The sequence below is a fragment of the Cygnus atratus genome, chromosome 20, assembly GCF_013377495.2.
Source record: "Cygnus atratus isolate AKBS03 ecotype Queensland, Australia chromosome 20, CAtr_DNAZoo_HiC_assembly, whole genome shotgun sequence".
In the NCBI taxonomy this organism is placed as follows: domain Eukaryota; kingdom Metazoa; phylum Chordata; class Aves; order Anseriformes; family Anatidae; genus Cygnus; species Cygnus atratus.
This window is the reverse complement of record NC_066381.1, coordinates 870,384-896,781: the sequence shown is the minus strand read 5'-3', so window position 1 is coordinate 896,781 and position 26,398 is coordinate 870,384. Positions and strand designations below refer to the sequence as shown.

Here is a 26,398-nt window from a genome sequence, read left to right as displayed (position 1 = left end):
CACGTTTTCCACGCGGCGGCATCCCCTGGAGGAGCCAGGCTCTTGGCCGGGCCCCTCGTGCAAGATTTTCCAGCTTTGACCTCAGCCCTGCCGCAGTCCACGCAGCCTCGGCAGCCTGGAGGGCTGGAACTGGTCCTGCTCCCTGCCCTGTCTCGCAGGGCCCAGCCCTCTACGAATCAAGAATGTTTATTTAAAATAATTTGGGGAAGAAAAGAAAAAAAAATAAGCCTTTGCGTAGAGCTAGGGAAGCCCTGAGACAACAAATGAGCATGAGTATGATACTCAGCTTCAAAAGGGCAGTCAGAACCGGTCTGTGCCTCATAAAATAATGAGTGAGTATTAGGAAAAGATCCTTAAATACCACAGATAAAAAAAGCAAAAGCATCTGGCATGGCCTGTTCACAAAGAACATCTCTTGCCTGAGAAACTTAATTGTTTTGTCAGGAAAAATTACTGGACGAGGCCAATTAGAGTGGGATTTTGGTTCAGTGCCTGGTCTGATGGTCCCGAAGATTAGCACCCACATGCATCCCAGTGTCCCGAGCAGTGTCACACCAGCCCTGCCCCAACCTATGGAGCAGCACAGGGACCTGCAGCAGGACACAGAGCTGTGTCCTGGCTTACGCAGCGTCCCCAGGGCGGGGAACAGGGACACGAGGTCCAGAGGGGCTGTGCTGCTGCCACACAGAGCATTTAAGCAAAGCCATTGGACCCCAGGAGCACACGGCTGGTCCATGAAGAAAGTTCTCTGAAGGGCCCAGGAAGCCATGCTATGGAGAGAGCCCCAAGGGTTGGAGAGGACCTCAGGAAACATGAGTTTGTACCAGGATGGGCGGCAGGGCCAGACCCGTTCCTGCAAACCTCCGTTGTGGATTGTCCCGTCTCCGGCAGCCCCGGCAGCGCCGTCTCGCAGCGCCTTCAACCCCGTGGGCATGGCTGTCAGCGTGCCCCACTGTCACCTCGCGGGGGTGTGCCACCAGCAAGTGACAGCAGCTGAGGTTGGGCAGGGCCCATGGAGGCACCTGGTCCAGCCCCGCTGCCCTGGCAGAGCAGGCTCAGCGTGGTAAGACTGGGGCTGTGTCCACTCCAGTCCCGAATGCCTCCAAGGATGGACATCCCATTGCCTCTCTGGGCCCTTACTCCAGTGTTTGGCCACTCTCGTGGGGGAAATAAAACCACCAGGAGAAATTCCGATGACAAGTCCCCATGTGGCAACCAGTCCCCATCATCTTTGTCAGCTCCCCTTCTCCACCTCACCTCCACAGCTGTGCTCCATCACCCCAAGCAGCGGTGCTCCGTCTTCCTGGAGAGCCCCACTCCACCACCCGGACAGTCCCGGGGCCAGCACCACCCCATGCCCTGCTGTGAGGCCGGCTGGTGGTCAGCCAGGCGTGCAGGGACTATCGGGGGCTGTTGGGTGCTGCTGGGTGCTGTTGGATGCTGTCAGGTGCTTGCCATCAGCCTCTGCCCTGTGTGTCTCGGGGCTCACGCTGCAGGGACTTGGTGTGAGTGGGCTTGGGGCCAAGGGGAATGCAGAGGGCAGCAATGGCAGTGCTGGAAGTGGAAAAGGTCAGACACAAGCAGCAGGAGGAACGGCTCTGGAACAGCCCTTAATAACGGAGAAATCCATTCATTGCAGACAGCAACTCAAAGCATGAGTGAAACCAGACTCCGGCGGGGAGATAACAGAACAATTACAGGGAAACTGGAATTCGGCTTGCTCGCACTCAGCTGGGGAAAGAGCAGACAAAATAACCAAAGACCTACCACAAGTGCAGAGATCTGTGGCACCAGCCCCTGCATCCGCTGGAGCCACAGGCACACAGAGGTGGGCAGGGGGCAGAGGTGGGAAGGAAGCCTCAGGGAGGGCTGCACATGGTGTCCAGAACCTCATTTGCTTAATTAGTGGATGGGGTTTTATACCAAACTGGTTGCAGTCATGGGGTCTGGGGACACGTCCCCAGTGCTTTGCAGCTTGACTGTGAGGGGTGGCCCAAGGGGATTGGACCCCATAACTAAAAGCAGGAGGCTGAGGTCAAGCAGGGACTTCCCAGGCAGGGGTGAGCTGGGCACAGAGCAGGGGCAGGAGTTGGAGGCTCGTGAAGGAAGGAGCCCCAAACACTGGCAGGACAGGTGCCAGCAGGGCTCTGGATCCTGCTCCCCACCACTGCCATGTCCCACTGCTCACCCCACCAACCCATTGCCCTTGCAGGCACTTGGCAGAGGGCAATCAGGGATAAGCCCAGGGACAGCAAATCCGCTCACTGACTGCTCCGAGAGCAGCACAGCATCAGCTGGGGTGCATTGCCCTGAGCTGCACATCAGCAGATTTAGGATGCATGGTTCAGGGCTACGTGTCCGTGCCCACCAGCCCTGCGCCCACATAGCGCAGGTCCTGGAGCAAAGCGCACCTTGCACAGCCCGGCCCCCCGTCCTGGCAGCCTCAGACCCCCCCAGGCCACGGGGGGCTTCCCCGGAGCTGCCCGCCAGATTCCTGCACTGGGCTGTCAGCGCCCATTGCTCCAGCCTGGGAGCAGGGCAGCAGGGTTTGGGATTAAGGGGTGAAATACCACAGCATCAGATCCCTGGAACTGTCAAAACAGGACAGAAAATATAAACTGTGAAAAAACACATCAGAGAGAGGGGATTTCCATCACCCTGACTCACCAGGCTTGGTAGGGGCTGCCCCAGCCTGGGGCTTGACCCCAGCCCCTGCATGGGGACAGGGCAGCTCCAGCACTGCATGCTCCCCTCTCCCCGTCCAGCTCGGTGCAGAAGCCCCCAGTCCTAGGATGTGGTCGTCAGGAGAAGAGAAGCAGACCGTAAATCACTGCAGCTGCGATGGGAGCTGGGCCCGGGCCATGGCCGTGGCAGACCCCTCTACTCCCCTTGCCAAAGGGAACAAGCAGGGCACAGGGTGCTGGCTGTGCTGCCGGAGGACGCAATCCGTCTGCAATGCTGCTTGTCCAGCCAGGGGGCTGGGCAGCCGCGCTGTGTATTTATATCAAATGGGGGAAGGGTTGTATTTTTTATTTTTTTTTTTGGAGTACAGCAGGAAATAGCTGGGATAGTTACATACCTGGCGAGATGGCTGAGGAATCGGGGGCCAAGAAACATAGAAGATCTGGCATCACCCAGAGCATCTGTGCTGCACACATCTTGCAAGCATCCGGGGCTGCATGCGTGACAGGGCAGCGGGTCACAGCCAGGACCCCAAGTGTGGCCAGCGCTTTGGGGCCCAGCAGCTGGCGTGCAAGGGGTGGCCAGAGGCGAAGCCGTGAGCTCCGTGCTCCAGGCAGCAAAGCACTCAGCAGCACGGCTCACAAGGCCAGCACACGGAGCCCAGCCAGCTTCCCACCATGGGCCATGTTCGGACATCCTCTGTGTCCCCAGCGCCCAGTCTGCCTGCAGACCCACGGCCCTGTTAGGGACAGGGCTCCTCTGCAGCCCTTGGGACCACAGGAGGAAGATCCAAAGCAGGAGCTGCAGAGCTGTGGTGCCTCCCCCGTCACACTCAAGGACACCACCATGGAGCCCTTCGCTGCTGCTGTACTGAGGAGGGGCTGCCCACAGCCCACCAAGCCCCAGCAGGAGACCTGGCGCTGGGCTGGTCTCTGGTGCTGGCAGGAGCCGTGCTCGGCAGGAGGCTGGAGCAGGGACCTCCTCAGGTCTCCTCCACGCACCGCCGCTGTCAGCTCTGCCCTGTACAAGAGCCAAGGCACATTAAGTGCTGCCGTCCATCAGGACACCCCACGGTGATCCCCAGACATTCTTCTCCAAAGCCCGCTGTGCCAGCCAAAGGCTCATGGCCCCCAGACTCGACCTGATGAAGGAGACCCAGCTGTGCCAAAAAACGGGGACTGGGGCTCCCCTTGGCAGGCCGGCTCCAGCGGGGAGCAGCCACGAGTCCAGCCTGGCTTGTAGAGGGGGGCTGTCCCTGGCTTGGCTGAGCACGTGAGGCCAGGTGGACCGGGAGAGACCAGCCCTCAACAGGATGAACCTGGATGAAGGCGGATGAAAACGATGGGATGAACCTGGAGAGACTCTCCTAGGGCTTTGGATACAGGATTCTCCTCCAGCACTGTTACTTTGCTGTATCCCCACTGTTGCCATCTCAGTCCCAAATCCCAAGGGCAGAATAATTGTCCTTCCCCTGCTGGGGCCGAACAGGCCAGGTCCCTCCTGGTCCTGTTCCCCAGACCCTGTTCATCCCCACCACGTTTCTCCGCTCTCCCTTCACCCATGTCCCTCTTCCAATGCAGCAGCCCAGACTGGGTCCAAAGCCACAGGCTGGTTTTTTTTGTTTGTTTGTTTATTTGTTTTTTTCTAAGAAGGTAATTTCTTCAATGTGTCAGGATTATTTTGAGCTCTGCATCAGTCCTTCAAGGCGTTTGCAGCTTCTCATGGGGCTGTGGAGTCTGGGGAGGAAAACAACATGGTCTGCCTTCAAGGACAAAGCAATGAGGATTGCTCTTTGGGAACCGCATTTGCACACAGGCTGTAGAAGCCCCAGGTGCTCCATGCTCCCTGCTGAGCAGCACTGTGAAACAGCACAAGAAGCCTTCCTGCAGCCAGAGGTGTGGCAGGGGTCTTCTCGCCCACCTTCCCGCTGGCTGCAGGCAGTGCCTTCCCCTCCCTCTGCTCTGCAAGGTGCCTGCAGTGCCTCGGGGTCTGTCCCTATACATCGCCACCAGCAGCCACCTGGAAAGCAGCAGAAAATCAGGGCCCACACAGGGTGACACATCCTCAAATATTTTCCCAGCTTACGGCAGTTTGCAGTACATGGACCTCCTGAGCCAGAGCTGAGCCTTTTTATGTGATAATCCCTGGTGGATTTTTCTTCCATGAACTTGAGCTGAACCCACCCTTTGAACCCACGTGAGCTCTGAGTTTACTTGTTCTCAGATATAATCCACAATGAGATTGCTTCAGCCAGTGTTCAAGTGCCACAAGACAAAAGCCCATCAGGCTCAGCCCGTCTGGGAACACGGGGTTCCTCCGAGCACCCCTCTCCCCGACCTCCAGCCCACTGGAGGCTGAGCAAGCCGCCCTGCCCAGGGAGGCATCGGCTGTGCTCCCAGCCAAATGCCAAAGCAAAAATGGAGAGAAACAAACCAAGCCATCCCAGAGCCAGCTGTGGTCACCTCTCCATTGGAGCAACAACCTCCAGAGACCACCTCCACCTTCGCTGCAGACCCCTGGAAATCTACCAGCCATCTCCAGTAGGTCACTCTGCGTCTGTCCCTGCACTCATGTTACCCCATCTCCAATGATTTAATGTTGTTTCCGCTGTCTGGGCCCCTCCTCCTTGTTCTTGAGATAATTGCAGAGATTTGGATTTTGCCAGATTCCTAGCCTCTCTCTGAACTTACTCCCTTAAAATCATTTCTGTGAGCACCAGGCAGCTGCCCGGCAGTATCCTCCCCTGCACGTGCTTCCCGGGAGTTATTACGTAGCAGTTCTCAGTCCATAGTCTGCTTTGCTGCTCTCCTCCTTCCTTTTCCAAGACACTAATTGCACATCCTCTTCCAGCTGCAACTGTGAGTTAGGATAAGCCCACCACTAAACTGCCTAACCAGGTCATTTGGATCAACATGGGTTGGAGAGCGTTCAGACAAGCGACTCAAGCCAGGAAATCCAAAGATGCAATCCTCTGACAAAATCCTCCTAAGCTGAAATCCTCCGGCTAAGGGAGGGCAAGAATCAACAGCCAGGCGTGCGTGGCTGACACGGCTTCAACCACAGGAGAACACCACGATCTCCGGGGAGGGCGAGCTCTCGGTCCATGGTCACCATCACCCAAACCGCTGTCACCTCCTCAGCCCATTCCTCAGCTGGCCGAGTGAAGGCTCCAAGCCACACGTTTATCCTCCAAGTGTGTGCTCTCCCTGTAGCTCCATGTAGCTCCATGTACTACATGGTCCTTGCTTGGGGATGTGGTTCCACTCAGAATCGACAACGCTCAGATCCAGCCCAGCTTAATCCGAGACAAAATGCATGCTTTGGCCATGGAAAATGCTATTTTCCATTCTTCTCTACTCCCCGAGGGAAACCTGAAGACCCCTCATGGGCAGAGCGGGCAGGGATGAAGCCACCAAGGGGTTCCCCTGGCCTCCTACCAACGGGAGCTGCTGGGCTCCAGCTGAGCTGGGATTCACCACTGCCCCTGCAGGAGGAAGGGCTGGGCTCCAGGGTCCGATTCAGGGCCCTGAGGAAGAAATATAAAAAGAGCAAGGGGAACAGGGTGAAGCAGCCCATCCTACCTCCTGAATGAATATCCATACACTTAGGTGCTGGTGGAGGGAGCTAAAAGCTGCTTTTTTGAGATTCAGACCCCCAAATGCCACCTCAGTCCTGGCCCAGACAGGGATGAGGTAGCTCGGCATCACCAAACGTCCAGAAATGTTTTAGGATCACCCAGGACCTCAGCAGACAAGAGCCTGCCACACAGCCCAGGGCCCACCGCCTGCCTGCTGGGGTGCACCCAGCCGCACCGCGCCGCACCTCGCAGGCAGCACCGCGTCTTCCCTCGCACACCACATCAAATGCGCCGCGTGTTGGCGGTCTCTAATCCCCTCATTAATTCTTGCTGCAGCAAAAGCTGGCACCTCATTGCTGAGCCGACCCAGCTTCCAGCTCCTGGATCTCATCCTGCCCCTGGATCTCACTGCATCCCTGGTGCTTCCCCGGGGCACAAGGGCAGAGCAGAGGGGACCGCCCTGGGGCGTGATCACAGCCAGGGCCAGGGGCTGGGCTGCGTCCCGGGGGTGCAGCCCCGGGGCTCAGGCTGAACACAGGCATCCGCAGGCAGCCGTGGGGATGTGGTGCCCGGGGTCACACCGAGGGATTTGCACCTAGTGGCAGGGGTGTCACCAGCGAGTCACAGTCTCGGGGCGGGAACTGTCAGCTCTGTGGTGTCACTGGGGAGTGCCCGGGGACCGCTGCCAAGTCACGAGGGTGCCATCACGCCGGTGGCACTGAGTCACGGGGCCGAGGGCTGCGCAGGTGCTGGGCAATGCGATGGCACGGCCTGCGGGCGTGGGAGCAGCCGGGGGGCATGGGGCAGGGAGCTGAGCTGGCAGGAAAAGGAGCAGCTTGCGGGGTGTGCGGGACATGGCCAGCGTGGGAAGTGGAAGCACCCGGTCACGAGGAGAGCCGGCAATGGGGACAGGGGGAGGGAGAAAGTGTGGGTGGAAACATGGGCAGGGAATGGGAGTGAGGCCTGTAGGGTGGGCGTGTGGGGTGAGGAAGGGGGTGAGCTGGGCAGTGGGGGCTCAGGCGAGAACTGCAGAGGGGGTGCTGGTGAGCAGAGGTGCTGGGGTGTGGGATGGGGGTCAGAAATGGGAACGTCACCAGGATGGGAGCAACCGTGCCCCGTGATGCACTGACCCGGGATTTCCATGCCGTGGGGGTGCAGGGGGGGGAGCGCCCTGCTCCGGGGTGCAGGAGGGCAGGATGCTGGTGGCACAGAGTGCAGTGTGCCGAAACGGGGCCGATGCCGGAGCACCACGGTGCCGAGCTCCTGCTGCCGGCGGCCCTGGGGAGCAGCAGCAGGCAGGGCTCGGGGGGCAGCAGGTCCCTGGGGAGGCAGTGGCATGGACAGCGTGGCACGGGGGTGGAGGACAAGCCTTGCCAGCCATGCCAGCAGCCATGAATCAGCTGCCAGCTGCCCCCCAGCCCGTCTGCCTGCTCTGCCGGTCTGATCTCCGGCCAGCTCCGAGCCGTACTGCGCTGATTTGTATCTCAGCCTCTTCTTGCTACCTGGTCACAAGCCACAGAGGCATCAGGGGCTGGTGCAAACAGTTCAGCAGCAGCAGCCCCGGCCAGGATCAATCAGAGCCGTGCTCAGATTTATGAACTGAGAAGTCGGGCAGGGGTCCAGCCCTCCTGGGGGGCTCATGGTGCTGAGTGGTGTGCGTGAGGGGGCAAAATCCACTTGTTCTCGGACACTGGGCTGGGCTTTAGGGAGGGACTGGACAGTCCAGGGGCTGATGGACTCCGGCCACGTTTGGACTCTGGGAAAGGAAAACATTGCACTGTACAAGCACGCAGGCACAGAGCTGTCCCAGCCCATGGCAGCCCTGGTGTGTGACCAGTCACTGCGGACGTGCAAAAGCTCAAGGGTACCAAGTCCCCAGCTGGCACCGTGCCCTCTGTCCCCCTGCCCAGCCCCAGGGGACATTTTCGTCCTGTGGCTGTACCCCAAAGCTGAAATACACCCAGGCCCCAGGCTCTGCACACCTGGGAGCACAACCAGGCCACGGGCCTTATGCAGGATATTTGGGACCAGGTAAGCACATGCAAAGCCACATGCATAGGGGAGGCACTGCTGGAAGGGAGTTGATTGCTCCATCAGCTGGAAAGGGAGATGATGGCAGAAGAGGGATGTGGGTGCCAAGGCAGCCCCCACGGGGGGTCAGCTGGGCTCAGGCTGGTGCAGCTGCAGCTCCTGGGGGACCCCAGCAGCTGATACCAGCAGGAGCTGTACAGAGAAGGAGCTGGAAACACAGGGATGCGCTAACTGGGATGTGCCCCACGGCCTCCGCCCCTTGTCCCTTCCCTCGTCCCACCAGCACAGCCCTGAGGGACACCCTCTCAAACCACCTGGACCTGTCAGGGTGCCCACAAAACTACCAGAGCCCATCTCCCTCCCTGCTCTTGTTGGGGACCAGCCGTCCATCACTAAGTGCTGCCAGCTAGGCTCACACACGGCCACGGCACACCCTGAGGGTGCTGCACACAGCAGGGTGGCCAGAGCCAGTCCTTGGCAGTGATTTCCACACCCCTGGTTGTCCGAGTTGCTTCTGCCTAGGCATCCCAGTGCTCCACCCCAATGGGGAGGCTTAGGGACCTGGCTACTTCCATGTTCAGGGCCAAGGCCATGCCAGGGATGTCCTGCAGGGAAATGTAAACTTTACGCTGGAGCCCGGGACAGGCTCAGGCAGGGGACCTGCAGGCAGGTGAGGTGGTGGATGACATTGCCAGAGCTGGCAGAGCCTAGCCTGGAGGCGCCCATTCCTGCAGTGCCTTCAAACCCAGCTCTGAGCCGCTCTTTCCCATCTCCTGTCCCAGATCCATGGCAGGTTAAAGGTGAGGGATTGGCTGTGCCTGCTGCACAGCACAGCCACACGCCCTTGCCAGCAGCACCGTCGCAGGAGACGCTCTGGCCCCAGGCAGGGCACAAGGACAGCACCCGAGGAATGGCACCGGGCACAGCAGGAGCACGACTGGACGCAGCAGGAGCGTGGGGCCCCGTGCCAGGACAAAGCGCAACCTCAGCACGGCTCCGGCCACGGGCAAGCTCCCAATGGCTGAAGCCTCCTGCCGCCCTCACAGGGGTCCCCGCCGTCCCACGGGGGACAACATCCCTGGGCCTTTCAACATTGGCACCGGGTCCGGTCCAAACCCTGGCTCGCCGGAGCTGGGTCCGGGCCAGTCCAAAGCTGCCGTGACGCGGGGCGCAGGAGAAGCTGTTTGTACAGCTGTGCACAGCACGGCAGCGCGAGCCAACCCCAGGAACACGATGTTTAGAAAAGCACCGGCTAATTTGAGAGTGGATCTGCGCAAGCCGGGGCTGGGGGACGCGCGGCCCAGCTGCAGCCTGGCAGCAGAGCGGGATGCGGGGCCGAGGGGAGGATGCTGGCTGCGTACCCCGCCTCTTGTTTGCCTTGTAAATGGACGTCAGGCTTCAATTAGCGGTGGGAATGATGTTCAAAGTGTGAAAGCGGCCCGAAGCGCCTGGCCACGAGGCTGCCCCGTGGTTCCAGCACCAGAGGCACCTGCCCGGGGCACAGAGCCCAGGCGGGCGGTGTGGGACGTGCGCCAGCAGCTGCAGAGGGGACAAAGGGCGCAGCAGCCCCCGCCCCGTGCCCTCCGTGCCCACAGCCCCACCGGCCCAACCTCTGCCCGCATTCCCCCGCGGCGTCCCCGGACGGGGTGGGGGGAGGGGGGGGCACGGGGGCAAACGCCGCCCTTTGCGGGGAGCCACCGAAGCGGGGCCGGGGGCTCTCGGGGCCCTGCCGAGCACGGCGCCCGGCGGCCGGGGCAGAGCCGCCGAGGCTGCGGGGCCCGGCGGGGCCGGCGGGGCAGTGCCCGGCGGCGGGGCCGAGCGCGGGCGGAGGGCTCCCTCTCGAGGCCCCCGGCCAGCACTGCCCGCACCCACCGCGGGGCCGGCACCGAGCCCCGGGGCGCGGCCCCCACCGTCGGGGCGCCGGGGACGAGCACCGGCAGCGAGCCCCCGGGGCTGGGGGGAGCCGGCAGTGAGCGGCGGGGCTGGACCCGCCGCAGGCCAGCAGCGGGGGCACCGGGCGACACCGCGGGGGGGGGACGTGTCCTCCGCTTTGGCCACCAAAGGGGGAGGCACTGCCTTGAGCACGCGGTCTGCGGTGGGCACGGCCGGTGGGACCGCTTCTAATGAGCTCCTCTCGTTAACCAGCAGGGCTTGCTATGCTGCCGACACCACCACCAAGGGGGAGGGTGTCCCAGCAGCCCCCATGCATCGTGTTGGCACCCTATGCACCATGTCGGTGCCCCACGCATCGTGTCGGTGCCCCACATACCATTTTGGTGCCCCGTGCCAATCCTTGTCCTGCTCCCCGTGGGCCCCCACTGGAGCCAAGCAGCTCCTCGCCACTCACAGCCCCGAGCAGCCGCACTCCCGGTCTTTGCCCCCCCGGCCCCGGCTGTGCCCTCGGGACACGGACCCTGTGGCACGGCCACCCCGGGCAGCGGGTGGGCAGCTGGGGATCTGCGGTCAGGCCTGCACCAGTGGCTGCTGAGCACCAGGATGTCACCTGCGCCTGCGGTGGCTCAGGACAGGAGCAGGTGGTGGCAGCGGACGCGGCGCTGCAGGTGAGCCGAAGATGCAGATGCAGGCGCGGAGGTGACGGCGCAGCACTGGGACATGTGGGGAGGTGACGAGTGGCAGGGCGGGAGGTGACCTGTGTAGGGAGCGGCCATCATGCCCGGGACACAGCGAGGCACGGGGACAGCAGGGCGCTGCCACGGCGGAGCGGCCGACCTGCAGCGGCGGCTGGGACAGGCCCGGTGGCACTGCGGTGACATCGGCACCTGGCGACCCTGGGGCGCTGGGTGTCGCCTCCACGGGGTGCTGGGTGTCACCCCCATGGGGCGCCGGGTGTCACCTCCACGGGACACGCGATGTCACCTCCCTGGGGCTCGGTGTCCCCCTGCCCGCTGCCCCCCCGGGTGCCGGCTGCCCCCCGCCGGGCGCGCTCCGCGTCCTCCCGTGCCGCTCGCTCCCGCCCCGCGGCTCCCGCCCGAACACCGGCGCGGCGGCGGCAGCCAATGGAGCGCGGGGGGGCGTGTCCTCCGCCGCTCGCGGGACCAATAGGGGGATGGGGGCGTGCCCGGGGCGGGGCGCGGAGCCAATGGCGGCGCGGGGCGGGGCGGCGCGGCGCGGGGCGGGGCGATGCTGCCGCCGGCGGGGGTGCGGGAGCGCGTCCGGGCGGTGCACGGCGGCGCGGCGCTGCCCGAGCTGCTGCGGCGGTACGACGGCTGGGCCGGCCGCTACGAGCAGGTGCGGGGCGCCGGGACCCGCCGGGACCCCCCGGCACCGGGAACAGCCCGGCACCGGCACCGGCACCTCCTCGGCACCGGGACCGGTTCCCCCCGGCGCCCCGCCGGCCGCCCCGCTGACCGCCCCGTCCCGCAGGATGTGGCCGCGCTGGAGTACCGGGCGCCGCACCTGGCCGCCGCCTCGCTCGCCTTCGCCTTCCCCGCGCCGCCCGCCGGGGCGCGGGTGCTGGACGTGGGCTGCGGCACCGGGCTCGTAGCGCGGGAGGTACGGGACGGGACGGGACGGGACGGGAGGAGCGGAAGGCCCGGAGGCCGCGGGGTAACGGCGCCGCCCGTCCGTCCCCGCAGCTGCAGCGCCGCGGGTTCGGCTGCCTGCACGGCGTGGACGGCAGCGCGGGGATGCTGGAGCGGGCGCGGGGCACGGGGCTGTACCGGCAGCTGCAGCGCTGCGTGCTGGGCCGGGAGCCGCTGCCCGGGCCCGCAGGTAACGGTCGGCACCGGGGGGGCGGCGGGGGCTGCCGTGGGTCCCCGCGGGGCCGGTGACACCGGGCTCCCGCAGAGCACTACGACGCGGTGACGGTAGTGGGGGCCCTCAGCGAGGGGCAGGTGCCGTGCTCAGCGCTGCCGGAGCTGCTGCGTGTCACCAAGCCAGGTGAGGTGGCCCCATGGGATGTGGTCCCCATGGGACGGGTACCCCGCCTGGGTACGGGTATGGGCAGGCCGGGACGTGGCCTTGTCCCCACAGGCACGGGGTCACACGCTGGCGGCCCGGTCAGCTGGGTCCAAGCCAGGGGTCGGGGCAGTGGCACTCGTGGCCCGCTGCCACCCTCGGGTGACACGGCACAGCGGGGGCCCCGTCACCCCGTCCCCTGTCCGGGCAGGGGGCTTCCTGTGCCTGACCACCAGGAGCAACCTCTCGAACCTGCGCTACAAGGCGGAGCTGGAGGCAGCGCTGCAGCGGCTGGAGCAGCAGGGGGCCTGGCAGAAAGTCCTGGCCCAGGAGGTGGAGCGCTGGGAGAGGGCCACCGAGGAGGAGGAGAGCGTCCAGGGCACTGGCTACATCTCCGGCGTGGTCTACATCTATCGCAAGTGCCCCGTCCCGCCTCTCGAGGAGGGCTGAGAGCTGAAACGGCGCCGGGGAAGGGGGCTGAGCCTGGTGCACTGCACGATGTCACCCTGCATGTCCCCTGCCCCGTGCAGCCATGCCACCCCCTTCCCACACAGCAGCACTTTCAGAGCCTGAACTTCCCCATTCCCTTCCCCATCTCCTCCCCTCGGGTCTGAGCCCTGGGGACCTGCTCCTCAGCTCGGGGAGGGTCTCCAGGTTTCATCGGGGTCTTCTGGGCACCCCCGTTAGCCCTGACATTCAGGTGCCTTGGTCCTTGTCCTTGCTGTCCCATCTCGCAGCTCTTTGTGACATCTTGCAGCTCCATCTGACTGGGCAGAGCCACCTCCTGTCTGGGCTGTCTCCTCCCCACCGTGCCCGCCTCCCACGTGGCCATGGTCAAAATCTGGATCCTTCTTCATCTTCCCTGCTCCAGACCCCAGGCCTCTGCCTGGGGACTGTTGCTGATGGGTCCCCATCACCACATCCTGCTGTCCCCCTGTTCATCCCCCCCCCAGGAGCTAACCCAGTGTGCCCCAAGGTGCCGGAGCCCCGTCTGAACCCGGAGCAGCTGTGCCAGCACAACGCCCAGCTGGAGAAGCTTTCCGAGCACCACATCAGCCTTTCATCCCTGCTTAAGCTCTCATTTTCCTACAGCTTTGTAGTTAATGGTCTGGGTGGGAAATGAACCTGGAAGAGACCTCAGGAGTTGGTGGCTGCTCCCCACCCAGGAGCCGCCCTGGCATCTCCTGCCCGTCCTGTTCCCCAAGCCCCTTGTGATGGTGCCTCCACCCCTTCCTCCTCCAGTCCTTCCTTGGGAAGTTTTTTTACCCAAATCTCTTGCTGGGATCTTTCTTTCTTCCTTCCCCAGACCTGTTGCTGCTTGTCCCATTCCCATGGATGTGGGGATCGGGTGATCTCCTTCCTCCCTGGAGCTCAGCCCCCTTGGGAGGTGGCAGCCCTGCGGTCTGCACTGGGCTCTGGTCGTATCCAGCGCTCGGTGCCCATCCCGGTGCAACCAAACTGGGGGCTAAGCCCTGTGAGCCCTCGCCCCTGTCCCAGGGCTTTGGGGACAGCCGAGCATCCCGGGCTGGGTGCACTGAATGTGTTTTGAGGACCGCAATACCCGCTGTAAAAATGGGCACTTGTCACCCCTCCTGGCTGGTCTGCATTGCCCCCCCGTGTCCTGGTGTTGTGGTGCCCACCTCCCCTCTGTGTTACAGGCACTGTCCCTTTGTCCCCAGTGCTGCCCCGACGAAGGGGCCGTGGCTGCCCCCATCCCATGCTTGGCTGTCAAATAAACCCTGCCTGTGCTGCATATTTGGGGCGTGTTATTCCCTTGCGCAGGGCCACCGGCCGTCCTGTGGGGTGGGGAGGGTGGCCAGGAGTTGGGGGGGGGGGGATTTGGGCCCACCCCTCTTCCTGCCTCAGTTTCCCTGCTCCTGCATGGGGAGCACCCTGGCTGGCAACTGCTGCATCCTCATGGGGACGTGGGGGTGTGCCAGGACAGCCCCTCCCCGAGCTGGCTGCAGGGGTGCAAGAGCCATGGAAATTGTCACCGTCCCCCCACAACGCAGCTTCAAAATGAGCCCAGGCAGCTTCGGTGGCACCGAGACCTTTATGGGGGCTGGGAGCCGGCGGCAGCACCCAGCACGAACACAGCCCCTGCCTGTGTCCTGGGGGCGGTGGGCAGGATCCATACCCTCACCCGAGGGGAGCAGGGCTGGCAGCGGGACGGGGCCACACGTTGTCACAGCCTGCGGGCAGGGCAAAGCGCCAGGGGGGCCAGGATGGGGAGGCAGCCATTGTGGGAACAGGGCACATGGGCAGGGGGTGCTGGATGTGGGCAGGCTGGGGACCGCGGGCCTGTCCCCACGGGCTGGCACCCGGGGCAGGCAGCTCACACATAGTCTTTCATGGGGTAGCCCATGGGGCTGCAGCTCTTCACCGCTCGGTACTTCTTGGGGTAGTGATCCCGCTGGGATGGGGGCCCTGAGCAGCACAGGATGCCCCCGCCGAAGAGCTGGAGGGCACTGGAGGCCCAGCCGATGTAGAGGGCAGCCCCCAGCTCTCTCTTCAGGGCCTCGGGCACCATGGGGTTGTAGAAGTTGGTGACGATGCTGTTGGCGGACCAGGACACGGGGATGAGCAGCACAATGCCAGCCAGGACGAAGATGGCACCTGCCACTATGGAGACGCGCGTCTTGGAGTTCTTGTCCTCCACACAGCGGGTGCAGTCAGCACCCGAGATGGCGGTGAGGAGGGCGAAGAAGGCCACGATGATGGAGGTGACCACCAGGGCGCGGGCGGCTTGCAGGTCAGAGGTGAGGTCCAGCAGGGAGTCGTAGACCTTGCACTGCATCTGCCCCGTGCTCTCATACACGCAGTTCATCCACAGCCCTTCCCAGAAGACCTGGGCCACCACGATGTTGTAGCCGATGAAGGCCGTCACCTTCCACATGGGCAGGGCACAGGTGAGGATGGAGCCCAGCCAGCCCAGCACGGCCAGCACCAGCCCGCCCAGCTGCATCGTCATCGTCGCCATCGCCAGCACCTGCGGGGACAGGGCAGAGCCATCACATGCGGGGTTCCAGAGCCGGGCTGGCGCTCGAAAGGGTGGTGCCTTCGGGCTGGGTGCATCCTGCTCCCGTCCACATGGGGACGGCTGCAGGCCAGCACGGGGACACACGTGCTGCATGGAGCATTGCTGCAGAGCAGCACAGGCGCACATACTGCCGTGAGGAGACTGAGCTGCAGGAGCCCAGACAAGTCATGTTTTCACTCAAAATGTCCCCACAGCACAAGGCAGTCGTGTGTGGTTGCCCCATCCCAGCTGAACCATGCCAGTGCAGGGCACGTTATGGGGAGGAAGGCTTTTGGGGAGCAGGACAGGGGCTCGCTGTGCCCATCAGGGCAGGGCTTCCACCCCACAGCTGCGCCGGGCTCTGCCCCATCGCCTCCCGGCCCTGCCAGCTCCTACAGGCTTCACTCTGCCCTCGGCACACTCTGCCCCTTTGGACCTGGGGCTTCCTGTCTGGGGCGCTGGGAATGGGCACGAGCCCAGGTCTGCCTCTGATACCGACTGCAGGGCTCAGCACTTTCAGAGATACCGGCTCCTTTTTCTCCAGACAAGCAGCACAGGGAGCCCAGGGATGAACCGGGGCTGGTCAAACCCTCACAGCTGACTACAGAGTGGGGCACTGTGGACAGCTGGATACAGGGGGTGCTGCTCCCTGGATGGGGGGACAACAAGGGCACCGACCGCTGCACCATGCCATGGTCCCTGGGCTCATCCCAAATCTCTGCTTGGCCCCACGCGGAGCAGACCCCGGGCTGCCTGCACCTCCCCGCCAGGGGCTGGGACCCGCGCTTGGCGGCCGGGAGCAGCCGAGTTTTTATGGTCCCGGCGTGGCAGCAGGTATCGGCTGTGCCTGGCACACCCTTAGGCTGTTGCAGGTTTCACCGCAGTTTCTCCAGTCCTGGTTTCGGTTTCTGCGGCCTCTCCTGCACAACTGTGCTTCCGTCCTTCCCTGGCACCTCTCACCCATTGGCACCCCTGCTGTGGCAGGCGCCTGGCCGAGCTGGGGCTCTGCGTTAGGCCCTTTGGGCCGAAAATAAAGTCCCTTTCTCCCAGAAAATGGAAGAGGCCAGGGGTTGGGATGATGGGAAGCCATCCTAGGTGTCCTCTGCAGCCAGCGGGTCCCAGGCTGGTGGGGCTGCTCCAGCAAGTGTCACCATCACTGTGGATGTCTGCACCAGGGACTCACGGCAACCATCGCGCTCCCATTCCTGCCCATCCACCGCCTTTCCCAGCTCTGTGGGAGCGTTCAGGCTCCCCACTTCCATCCCCCCTCCCAGCAAAGGATGGGCACGAACCAGGAGCTCTCAAAGCCTCCAAACCCAAGGAGCACTCAGAACCCCACAGCTCAGGAGTCCCCATGGTGGGCAGCACGTGTTGTCCCCATATACCCCGGGGTGCACACACAGGACATTCCCAGGGCTGGCCACAGGCCGGCCATGCACCGGCACGGTTTCAATGCTGGAAGACAAACAGGCAAAACACCCGGTGTCACCCACGCTGGCCCCAGGGTGCGGGGCAGTGCCAGCGCACCCCTCCCGCCGTCCCACGTCCCGGCTGGCGCCTGCCACCTCTTTCCTGCTCGGCGCGGCCGGTCGGGCAGGAGCAGCGCCCGGTGCCGGTCCCGATGCCTGGGGCCCTGCGATAGCATGGGGCGGCCCCGCCACCACGCCTGGCGCCGTGAAGGCATCTCACCTTCGAGGCACCCGCTGTCACCTCCAGGGGTCCCCCGGTGGCCCAGGAGGGGAGCACGGCTGCGGCAGGGAGGCCAAGGCTGGACCAGGGGCGAAGAGAGAGGCTGGCCCCAGGCCCCAGCCTGCAGAAGGCTGGTGCTGGCCCTCCAGAGAGCAGCTTTTGGGGTGTTTGAGGCTAGTGTTCTCCAAATGTGGGGTCCGCAGCAGAGGCCCCGCAGGCTGCCCCGCCACTGAGGCCAGAGGATAAAGACAACGGAGCACAGCGGGGTCCGAGCAGCTGCCGTTTAATGTGGAATGGCTGTGACACAGGAACAGGCGCTGCCACAGCCGGGGGCACCGTGAGCCCCCCCGGGCCGCCCCGGCTCCTGCCTCGCGGCGGGGGTGAGAAGCCCAGTGCAGAGCCCCGCGCACCGCCCGCTCCTCTCCCGCCTCCCCGACCGGTTCTCCCAGCCCGGCCGCTGCCTTCCCACTCCCAGGATAATGATGCCCGCGCCCCGGGGAGCTGCCGAGAGAAATTCCACGCGCATAGAGCTACGCAAAAATGCCAAAAGTAGGTCAAAGTAAAACTACAAGGCACAGGGGGTAAGAGCACCCCAGCCACCCCTCAAGACTGTGCCGGGGTTTGCTGAACCACCACGTCCCCTGACCACGTGGGACAGGTTTGTTGTCCCCGCTGCCCCGTGGTGACCTAAGGACACGTCCTGGGGTTTTCCCAGCCTCCGCAGCGGCGTTTGGGCGAGTCCCCCGGCCAGAGCCGCGCAGGGCGCGGAGCCGTGTGTCACCTGCGGGACGGGCACCCCACAGCGCTCAGGGCCGTGCCACGACGCGGCACACCCCGATACCGGCAGCCGGGGCTCCTTCACCAAGGAGATGCTGCGGGTGCCCCCGAGCCGCGGGGGGGAGTGGGGCAGGCAGCCAGGACAGCAGCGTTTTGTTCCCCGTCCGGGACGGGATTAAAGAACCAGCTTCAATCCACAGGCGAACAAAGGCGGCTCTGTCTGCCCTCCCTCACACCGGCCCCTCCGCGCAGCCCCGGCACCCGGCCCCAACCCAGCCCCCCCGTGGGGCCGTGGGATGCCCTGGAGGCATCCCCCCCAAGGATTCACCCTTGGCGCCTGGGTGGGCGCAGCGGGACGGCGGTGGGTCCGGGTGGGAGAGGCGCCAGGGCGCATGCGGGGCACGGGGAGCGGCTCCTAGACGTAGTTGCTGGCCGGCAGCGAGCGGGACGCCGTGTACTTGGCAGAGTAGGGCTTCTCGCCCCGCGGCGGGCAGGTGCAGCACAGGATGCCCCCCCCCAGCAGCAGCAGCGCAGAGGCAGCCCAGCCCACGTAGAGGGACGAGCCGAGGTCCCGCTTCTGGGACTCGGCGACAAGAGGGTTGTAGAAGTCCCGGATGATGGAGTTGGCCGACCAGGAGATGGGGATGAGGATCAGCACGCCGGCGATGATGAAGGTGACACCGGAGAGGATCATGACCTTGGCCTTGGCAGTCTCGTCCTCCACGCAGTTGGTGCACTTGCCGCCGGCGACGGCGAGCAGGGTGCCCAGCACAGCCAGCACGATGGCCACCACCACCAGCGCGCGGGCAGCCTGCAGGTCCTGCGGCAGCGCCAGCAGGGAGTCGTACACCCGGCACTGCATCTGGCCCGTGCTCTGCACCACGCAGTTCATCCACAGCCCTTCCCAGATGATCTGCGCCACCACGATGTTGTTGCCCACAAAGGCCGTCTCCCGCCACATGGGCAGCGCACAGCAGAGGATGGAGGCCAGCCAGCCGATGACGGAGAGGGCGATGCCCAGCACCTGCAGCCCCATTGAGGCCATCGCTCGCCGCCGTGTGCCTGCAGCCGCCACGCAGTGCCGCCCGCCGGGACCATGGCGGGCGTTATATGCCCTCGCTGAGGGAGGAGCCATCCCGCCGGCACCGGACGAAGGGGTAAAACCAGTTTCCCGGGATTCCTCTGCTCGCATTTCTCCCCACAGCCATGACACCTAATATCCCTGCTGCTCCCACGGTGGCCAGGATGAGGCCACCCAGGTGCAGGATTGCGGCCACATGTTGCCCGTGGGCAGACAGGGAGATGCCCAGGTAGGGCCAGGGCAGGCCCTGCAGCTCAGCCTGGGGTGCTGTAGGGGAATAGGCAGCATCCGGGATGGGGATTTCTCTGCCGTCACTCCCAGACCCTTCTTCTCCATGACCTGGATGGATGCCTCCACGCTTCTGTGCCCCGGTTTCCCCCCAGTGGCTGCTCCTGCCCCGTCTGCCATAGGCCCCATGCCAGGGAGCAGCAGCTGTGCCAGCCCTGCTGCTGCGCTCCGCGCCGGGCAGGGCACAAGCGGCTCTTGTTTGTTCCTTGGCGTCTGACGAGCGCTTCCCATCCCTCCATTTGGCCTCAGGCAGGAGGTGCCGCCGCCCGCCGCCAAGACCCACAAACCGGTCGGAGCTGCTGCCGGCTTGCCACGGAGCAGAGATGGCGCTGCCTGGGGCGAGGCAAGGGACAGGCCCCAAAGCCCTGATCACCGTCCCCGCAGCCAGCATTCACATGGCAGCCCCCAGCCCCAGCCTGGGCTTAGCTGGACCAGGCACACGGTACCAAGAGGCCAGCATCATTCTGCAACCACCTCAAAGTGCCCCGGTGCCACGGTGGCACCGAGTGGGGACCGGGGTGCTGAGCACAGCAGGCCACATGGTGCTGGGGGCATTTCCACCGGCAGACACCAATACTTTGAGCTCTGCCCGACCTCTCCCCTTTTAATCCCCCAGCCCCTGTGCACGTCTCCTGCCTGCCCCCTCCAAAGCCCCCCCATCTTGTGCAGAGGCACAGCCTGAAGCCAGACAGCCCGCAAGGACAGACAGACAGGCAGTGCACTGTTCCCTCTCCAGCTTAATCTCTGGGAGAGATAACAGGGCCTGAGACTATCTTTGTTTTTCCAAGCACGCAGGCACTGCGTGGATAAGGTATCAGGAAAGCCCCGTGGGGCTGCGGGGGGGGGGGGGGGGGGGGAAGAGCCAGCCCCCACCAGGTGCTGCATCCTCCAACCTGCCAAGAAGTGGGATGGTGGCTTGCTGATATGATATAATTGTTTGTGCTAATTGTTCGGCATGACGGGTTCTTGAGCCACGTCTGATCATGCTGGGACATCTCCGGGCATTTGTACAGAGAAGGCTCCTGCTCTAACGCACAGCCCAACTCACGATGGGACAAGCTGTGGCTGTGGCAGGGAGGTGACAGCAGCCTGGTGATCCATGCAGGGTGGTGCCACGAGGATGCCACCAGCACTGTGGCTGGGGACACAGGTGTCCATGCAGGCAGGGCAGAGCTCAGGCACTCAGGGACACCTGGGTCTCGCTGCAGAGCCCCCTGTCCGATCCCTGTGCTGTTTCAGGGGAGCCACCCAGATGCCGGGGTGCTCCCGTGTCCGTCTGTCCATCTGGAGCACCCACATTGCTGGCATACCAGCGCGCCCACCCTCGAGCCAAAGGGCCGAGCGCTGCGGTCAGGGCTCCCTTTAATCAGCGGGGCGGCGGCAGGGACCAGAGCATCCCCCGGCCGGGGCACCCTTCCAGGGATGCAGCACCAGGGCCGAATCCTGCCCCAGGCTGGATGTGGCTTCGCTGCCCAGCCGGCTGCTCTAACCACACCATCATTTGGGGTTGGAGGCAAGCGCGCACACATGCGTGCACACACCTCCATAGCACAACCTCGGCCCGTGTGGGCTGTGTCCCACAGGTGCCTCCGGGCTGGGGACAAATGGCAAGGTGGGGAGCGGGACATTGCCACGTGCAGCGCATCCAGCGCCTGCGCTGAGACAGGCACGGGGCAGCTCGCCCTCACCCTCGGAGCCAAAGCAGGCGCCAGTGTGCCCATTTGACAGCTGATTACTGTAATTAAAGCCAGAATGCGACGTGTCCTCAAAATGGTGTCTGTCACCAAGAAACAGCCCTCGTGCCCTCCCCCATGTCCCCCAGCCAACACAGCCGGCGCCGTGTCCCCAGCACTGCTGCGGAGGCCAGCAGGACACACGGACACAGGGCTCAGCAGGGAGCAGCGGAGCGGACCCCTGCAGCAGCGTCCCACCTCACACTGCGCCAGAGGATGCCACCCCACTGGGGACACAGCCTAGCTGGACTTCAGGGAACTCCTCCACACCAAAATGGTGTGCTCAGTCCGTCCTGGGCTTTCACCTGGCAACAGCTGAGTGTGGTTGCCTTGCCCCGAATCCCATGGGATTCGCTGGTCAGGGGGGACTGAGCTGCTGTCCTCGCTCCAGTGCACCCCAAAGGGCTTGGAGAGGGCAGAGCTCACCTCCCATTGCGGCTCATAAAACGCTCCCCATGGATCCCCCTTGCTGCAGCAGGACAGAGACGTGCTACATCCCCGTGAGGCCACCCTGGGGCAGGGACAGGGGACCAGGCATTAAACCTGCAGTCGCCGCAATGCTCAGTGCTGGTGGCACGGAGGGACTGGCGCAGTCCCTGACCTTGTGCCGGGCAGAGGACACCCCTGCAGGGACAGAGCTGGCAGATGTCCCTGTGTGGGTCACGGGTGGCAATTCCCCCTCTCCCTTGCCCCTGCATTTGTTCCCAGTGCAAGACCTCACCGCGCCAGCGCCACGAATACCTCGAGGTCCCAAAAAGACGGGCAGAGGGGAGCCGGGCAGGGCCGGGAGCTGCAGCGGAGCTGGCGCAGAGCTGAGCAGCCTCTCCCCCGGGCGCACACTGGGCGGCGAGGGATTAGTTACCCACACGCCGCCTCGCTCATTGGAGACTCAATGTTCCCAAAAAGTTCTTGCCTGACATAAACCCCCTGACCAACTGAAATGTGCACACTAAGGTTGTTTTGCCCTACCTGAAAGCAAAGGTTTATTAACTCAGCACAGCCCAGACACTCATGGAAAGCACCGTGCAAGGGAGCTGCTGCCAGAAACAGGACCTTCAGTCCCTAGTCACCAAGAAAATAAAATCCCTATCCGTTCACTGAGCAAAAAAAGCAGCCAAAAATGGGCAAAAGCACTGGTGAGTCGAAGGGACGTGTGAGCTGACGGCCACATCCTGGGAAGGGCACACCTCTGATGCAGCACGGCAGGTGTAAGGGGGGGGTCTGCACACGGGTGATGCTCGGGGGGGGGTCGTGCCCTCAGCAAAGCCTGGGCAAGACAAAGAACCACTCAGAGCCCATAGGGCTGGGGGTGTCCCAGGTGTGCTGAGATTTAGGGTGGCTGGGGCGCGCCGCCAGCCCCCTGCCAGGCCCCGCCGGCCAGTGCCCTGCAGCCCCGGCACCCTGTGTGCCGCGCTGCCGGCAGCCCCGTCCCCGCCCCGCCACCAGACAGAGCTGCCATTGATGCTGGAGCCGCCTTACCTGCTCCCCGCCGCCGCCGAAGGGGCTTCAACAATGGGACGCCTGTGTGCCCTGGCCGGGGCAGATCCTGCAGCCCCGCGCCTGAAATATAAGCGGGCGAGGCAGCGCTCACCGCCCCCTCCCCGCTGCCCCGGGGGGGAAGGCGCCGGCCCCGCCGTGACCACAACCAGGGGGAACACCCCAAGCCCCGCGCTGGCCGCACCGCGCACGTGAGCGAGATGCGGCCCCGCAGTGCCCGGGGCAGTTTCTGCTGTCACCTCCTGCTGTCACCCGCCCTGGGGCAGCCGGAGCTCCTGCCCAGTGAGAGATAGACATGGGGACAGGAATGGGGACAGGTCCCCTGGGCTACCTGCGGTGGCTGTCCCCCTGCCACCGTAGGTGCTCGTGGAGAAGGGCCACCACCACGGCGATGCTCACGCCCCTCAGTCTGGCCTTCATTCGGGATCACCTCTGTCCCCATGTCACCATGCGTTCCCCCCCCTTGTTCCCACCACAGGGACCCGCTGCGGGTGATGCGCCCCCTCACTTCCCAGCAGCAAGGGGAGAGAAGAGGGGCTTCAGGCACATCTGGGACCCCGCAGGGATGCCAGCCCCCTCGGCTGTTTTGGTTAAACACCAGCAAGCCAAATTCCTCGCCACAGGAATGCACCCCAAAGCGTGTGGCGGCCGGCACCCCGAAACCCCGGTGATTTGCCCCTTCCTCCGCCGTGAGTCAGGCAGCCGCCGCTGCCCCAGGCCGGCAGCGCAGCATGAGCGCAGCCTGTACTTTGGGCAATTTGGGATGATGAGGTGGGGAGGCAGCGCGGCGCGTGGGGGCTGATTGCAGGGCTGGGGGACCTGTCACCCCGGTCCTGACCCAGTGGCCCCTGCCCCACAGCTCTGCGTGGGGTATTCCCCTGCCCCACGGCCCTGACCTAGGTGTTTCCCCTGCACCTGCGCAGCCTTGCGTGCACCGCTGGGTGCTTGTTTGCGCACGCACACCGCCGGCATGCGCATGTGTGTGTGCGTGCACCTGTCTGTGGGTACTTTTGCTCCCCGTTGTGCCTGCACAGCCTGGCACGTGCACCCAGGGCTGCGGCCAGGGCACGTTCCCCTGTGGGTGTGCGCACTTGTGAGGGTAGCTGTGCACGTGCACAGGTGTGCAAGCACCCATGTGAGCACATCTGAGTGCTGGTGTGTTTGTGATTCTGTCCCTGTATGTGTCTGTGTGTGTGTACCTGTGCGTCTGTCTGTCTGCACCTCTCTCTGTGTGTGTACCTGTGCGTGTCTGTCTGCGCGTGTGCTTGTGTACCTCTGAGTCTGTCCGTCTGTCTGTGTGGCCCTCTGTGTGTGTGTGCGTGCCTTTGTCTGTCTGTGTCTGTCCGTCTGCCTCTGTGTGTCCGTCTGTCTGTGCAGCCGTGTGTCTGTGCATCCCAGCCAGCAGGGGGTGCGTGTGTTTGGGTGTGTGCGCATTGTCCCCCGTGCACCCTGCACCTGTGCACCCCTGCACGCCGGGGCCACGGCCAGCAGAGGTTTGCACTGCCAGCACCCGGCTGTGTGTCCCCGGGGTGCCCCAGCCCTGTCACCACTGCCACCTGCCCGGGGACATGCCCGTCTGTGCCGTACTTTGTCACCCCGAGGGCCGGGCCCCCCCAGCCCAGCAGCACCTCACCAGGTGCAAGCCCCCTTGCGTGCTGCTTGCACAGAACCCCCCCAGTGCCCCGGGTACCCGGCCCGGCCACCAACCCCAGCCCGCCATGGGGTGCCGTGGGGCGGCAGGCTGACCCTGCTGCATAAGGGGTGTCAGGGTGCCACGGGGTGGTGGAGGCCAGGCACAGGGTGCCACGGCACAGCACAGTACCAGAGGCACCCAGGCACAGGGCACTGGGGTGGCAGGAGCTGACCCAGCCAGACTGGGGGTGTTGGGGTGCTGCGGGAAACAGCTGGGTCAGGGCCCCTTGCCTTTGGGGTCCTGGGTACTGGAGTAGGGGGGGCTCTGATGCGGCAGAGGCTGCCAGCACCCGCTGCGCGCCGCGCTCTTGAGTAGTTAATGAGTTGTAGGGGAGCCCTCGGCAGCAGCCAGGAACAGGCTGGAGCAAGCCCGCGGGCACTCGCTCGGCGCGTCCGGCTGCAGAGGCGGGGGCGAGCACATTCCTGGGGTGGGGGGCTGGAAATACCTGTAGCACTCTGGTCAAACAGCCGTGCAAGGGCTGGGGGAGCCGCATGCACAGCAGCACCCCACCGCCTTGGGGTGGTTCTTTTGGGGGACAGTGGCCCCCGGGATGTGACTGCTCATGGGGCGACCACGCCTGGGCAGCCGGCCCGTGCCTGCCTTGTTTTTCTGTTGCCGGCTGCCACTCAGCCAGGCCTGCCAGGTGGATGGGGTGACGCTGCCAGAGTGTTACGTGCTCTGTCTGCTTCCTTCAAGGACAAAACATTTGAGCAGGATGAGTAAAGAGGTTTATCACCTGGCCAGGGATCCCCATGGGCACACCCAGCCCAGCACGTCCCACGTTGCACAAGGGGGATCGGGGGCTCAGGACGGGGGGACAGGTGGAGATGGGGGCTGTGTGGGGTCGGGGCTGCATGGGAACTGCCAACACGGGGCGTATTGTGGCAAGACAAAGGGGCTGCACTTTGCACGGTTATGCAAAGGTGCCTGAGTGCACCCTGCTCTTGCTGAGCCACAGTGAGATAAGGGGCAATCTGCGAGCGGATAAAAAGCCCAACAAGGCTGTAATCTTAAATAAACTCCCTTCCTTTCGGACACTATGTTAAACGTGAGATCTGATAAGGTGCTCCAGAAATACAACAGACTGTGACCTACAGCATCCCTGCTGAAGAGGCTGGGCTGCGGGAGTGACGGCTCCCACCCGTGCCGTGCCGTGCCGTATCATGTCATGCTGCCTGGTGCAGGGGCCAGGGCCGGGATCTGGCCATGGCCACCTGCAGCGTGTAAGCACAAAGCCGAGGGATTTCCAGGCCCTGCTGCCTTTAGGAAGGGTTGTGAGGGAGCAGTGGTGGACGTGGGCTCCCCAAACGGCACCGTGGTGCAGGGTGGGCACCAGGGCTGGCACACAGAGCCCGTGGACGTGCACCGCAGCCCATCCAGCTCCTTGTCCGGGCTTCCTGGTGTCACGCCGGGGTCTGCAGATTGCACCCATCCAGCCCCACGCCCCGAAACTAGGCCTCCGCTGGCAGTGGCCATCTCAGGTGGCTTCTCCCCCTCCCTCCCCTGCGCCAGCGCCATCTCTGCAAACAAAGGGGAGGGTGTGGGACGCTGCGACCGAGCCAGTGGCGAGGAGCGTCCGGCGGTGAAACCCCACCCCGGGCGGGCGCTGAGCGAGCGCAGCCCGGCCCCGGCCCCGCCAGCCCTTATAAGCGCAGGTGCACCCAGGTGTAAGCTGATCCCCAAGGCTGCAGCGGTGAGCGGAGCCCGGGGTGGTTTCAGTCAGTGGGTTCCTTTCCGCCATTGCCTGGGGCGCGCTGAGCCGGACACCATGTCTATGGGGCTGGAGATCGGTGGGGTGGCCCTGTCGGTGCTGGGCTGGCTGTGCAGCATCATCTGCTGCGCGCTGCCCATGTGGCGGGTGTCGGCCTTCATCGGCAACAACATCGTGACGGCGCAGATCATCTGGGAAGGGCTGTGGATGAACTGCGTGGTGCAGAGCACGGGCCAGATGCAGTGCAAGGTGTACGACTCCATGCTGGCGCTGCCGCAGGACCTGCAGGCCGCCCGCGCCCTCCTGGTGGTGGCCATCGTGCTGGCCGTGCTGGGCCTGATGGTGGCCATCGTGGGCGCCCAGTGCACCCGCTGCGTGGAGGACGAGACCACGAAGGCCAAGATCACCATCGTCTCCGGCGTCATCTTCCTGCTCTCCGGCATCATGACCCTCATCCCCGTCTCCTGGTCGGCCAACACCATCATCCGGGATTTCTACAACCCGCTGGTGCTCGAAGCGCAGAAGAGGGAGCTGGGCACGTCCCTCTACGTGGGTTGGGCAGCCGCCGCGCTGCTGCTCTTCGGGGGATCCCTGCTCTGCTGCTCCTGCCCCCCCAAAGATGAGAGGTACGCGCCCAGCAAGGTGGCCTACTCCGCCCCACGCTCCGCCGTCACCAGCTACGACAAGAGGAACTATGTGTGA

At 64.3% G+C, this 26,398-nt stretch overlaps 4 protein-coding genes across 5 annotated transcripts; 2 read left to right on the top strand and 2 right to left on the bottom strand.

Annotated features, from left to right (window-relative positions):
- Window positions 1-11,416: 11,416 nt before the first annotated feature.
- Window positions 11,417-13,963, top strand: METTL27 (methyltransferase like 27). 2 transcript variants are annotated; one of them, XM_035559094.1, is made up of 5 exons: window positions 11,417-11,539; window positions 11,675-11,803; window positions 11,887-12,022; window positions 12,098-12,190; window positions 12,420-13,963. In XM_035559094.1, exons 1-5 carry the CDS (start codon window positions 11,432-11,434, stop codon window positions 12,656-12,658), a joined length of 705 nt encoding a protein of 234 aa, XP_035414987.1. In that variant the 5' UTR covers window positions 11,417-11,431; the 3' UTR covers window positions 12,659-13,963. The 2 variants fall into 2 exon arrangements, with proteins under 2 accessions (XP_035414987.1, XP_035414986.1); XM_035559093.1 differs by having other exon boundaries at window positions 11,425-11,539; window positions 12,098-13,963.
- A 580-nt stretch (window positions 13,964-14,543) lies between these two features.
- LOC118254152 (claudin-3-like) lies at window positions 14,544-15,188 on the bottom strand. Its single transcript, XM_035559170.1, has one exon. The coding sequence runs from the start codon at window positions 15,186-15,188 to the stop codon at window positions 14,544-14,546; it is 645 nt and encodes a 214-aa protein (XP_035415063.1).
- A 2,920-nt stretch (window positions 15,189-18,108) lies between these two features.
- Window positions 18,109-18,738, bottom strand: LOC118254145 (claudin-4-like). Its single transcript, XM_035559163.1, has one exon. It carries the CDS (start codon window positions 18,736-18,738, stop codon window positions 18,109-18,111), a length of 630 nt encoding a protein of 209 aa, XP_035415056.1.
- A 7,015-nt stretch (window positions 18,739-25,753) lies between these two features.
- Window positions 25,754-26,398, top strand: CLDN3 (claudin 3). Its single transcript, XM_035559162.1, has one exon. It carries the CDS (start codon window positions 25,754-25,756, stop codon window positions 26,396-26,398), a length of 645 nt encoding a protein of 214 aa, XP_035415055.1.

Coding starts and splice junctions, on each gene's coding strand:
- METTL27 (XM_035559093.1), top strand. CDS start 11,432: ATGCTGCCGCCGGCGGGGGTGCGGGAGCGCGTCCGGGCGGTGCACGGC. Junction 11,540..11,674: donor GGGCCGGCCGCTACGAGCAG/GTGCGGGGCGCC, acceptor CCCGTCCCGCAG/GATGTGGCCGCGCTGGAGTA. Junction 12,023..12,097: donor GCCGCTGCCCGGGCCCGCAG/GTAACGGTCGGC, acceptor GGGCTCCCGCAG/AGCACTACGACGCGGTGACG.
- LOC118254145 (XM_035559163.1), bottom strand. CDS start 18,738: ATGGCCTCAATGGGGCTGCAGGTGCTGGGCATCGCCCTCTCCGTCATC.
- CLDN3 (XM_035559162.1), top strand. CDS start 25,754: ATGTCTATGGGGCTGGAGATCGGTGGGGTGGCCCTGTCGGTGCTGGGC.
- LOC118254152 (XM_035559170.1), bottom strand. CDS start 15,188: ATGGCGACGATGACGATGCAGCTGGGCGGGCTGGTGCTGGCCGTGCTG.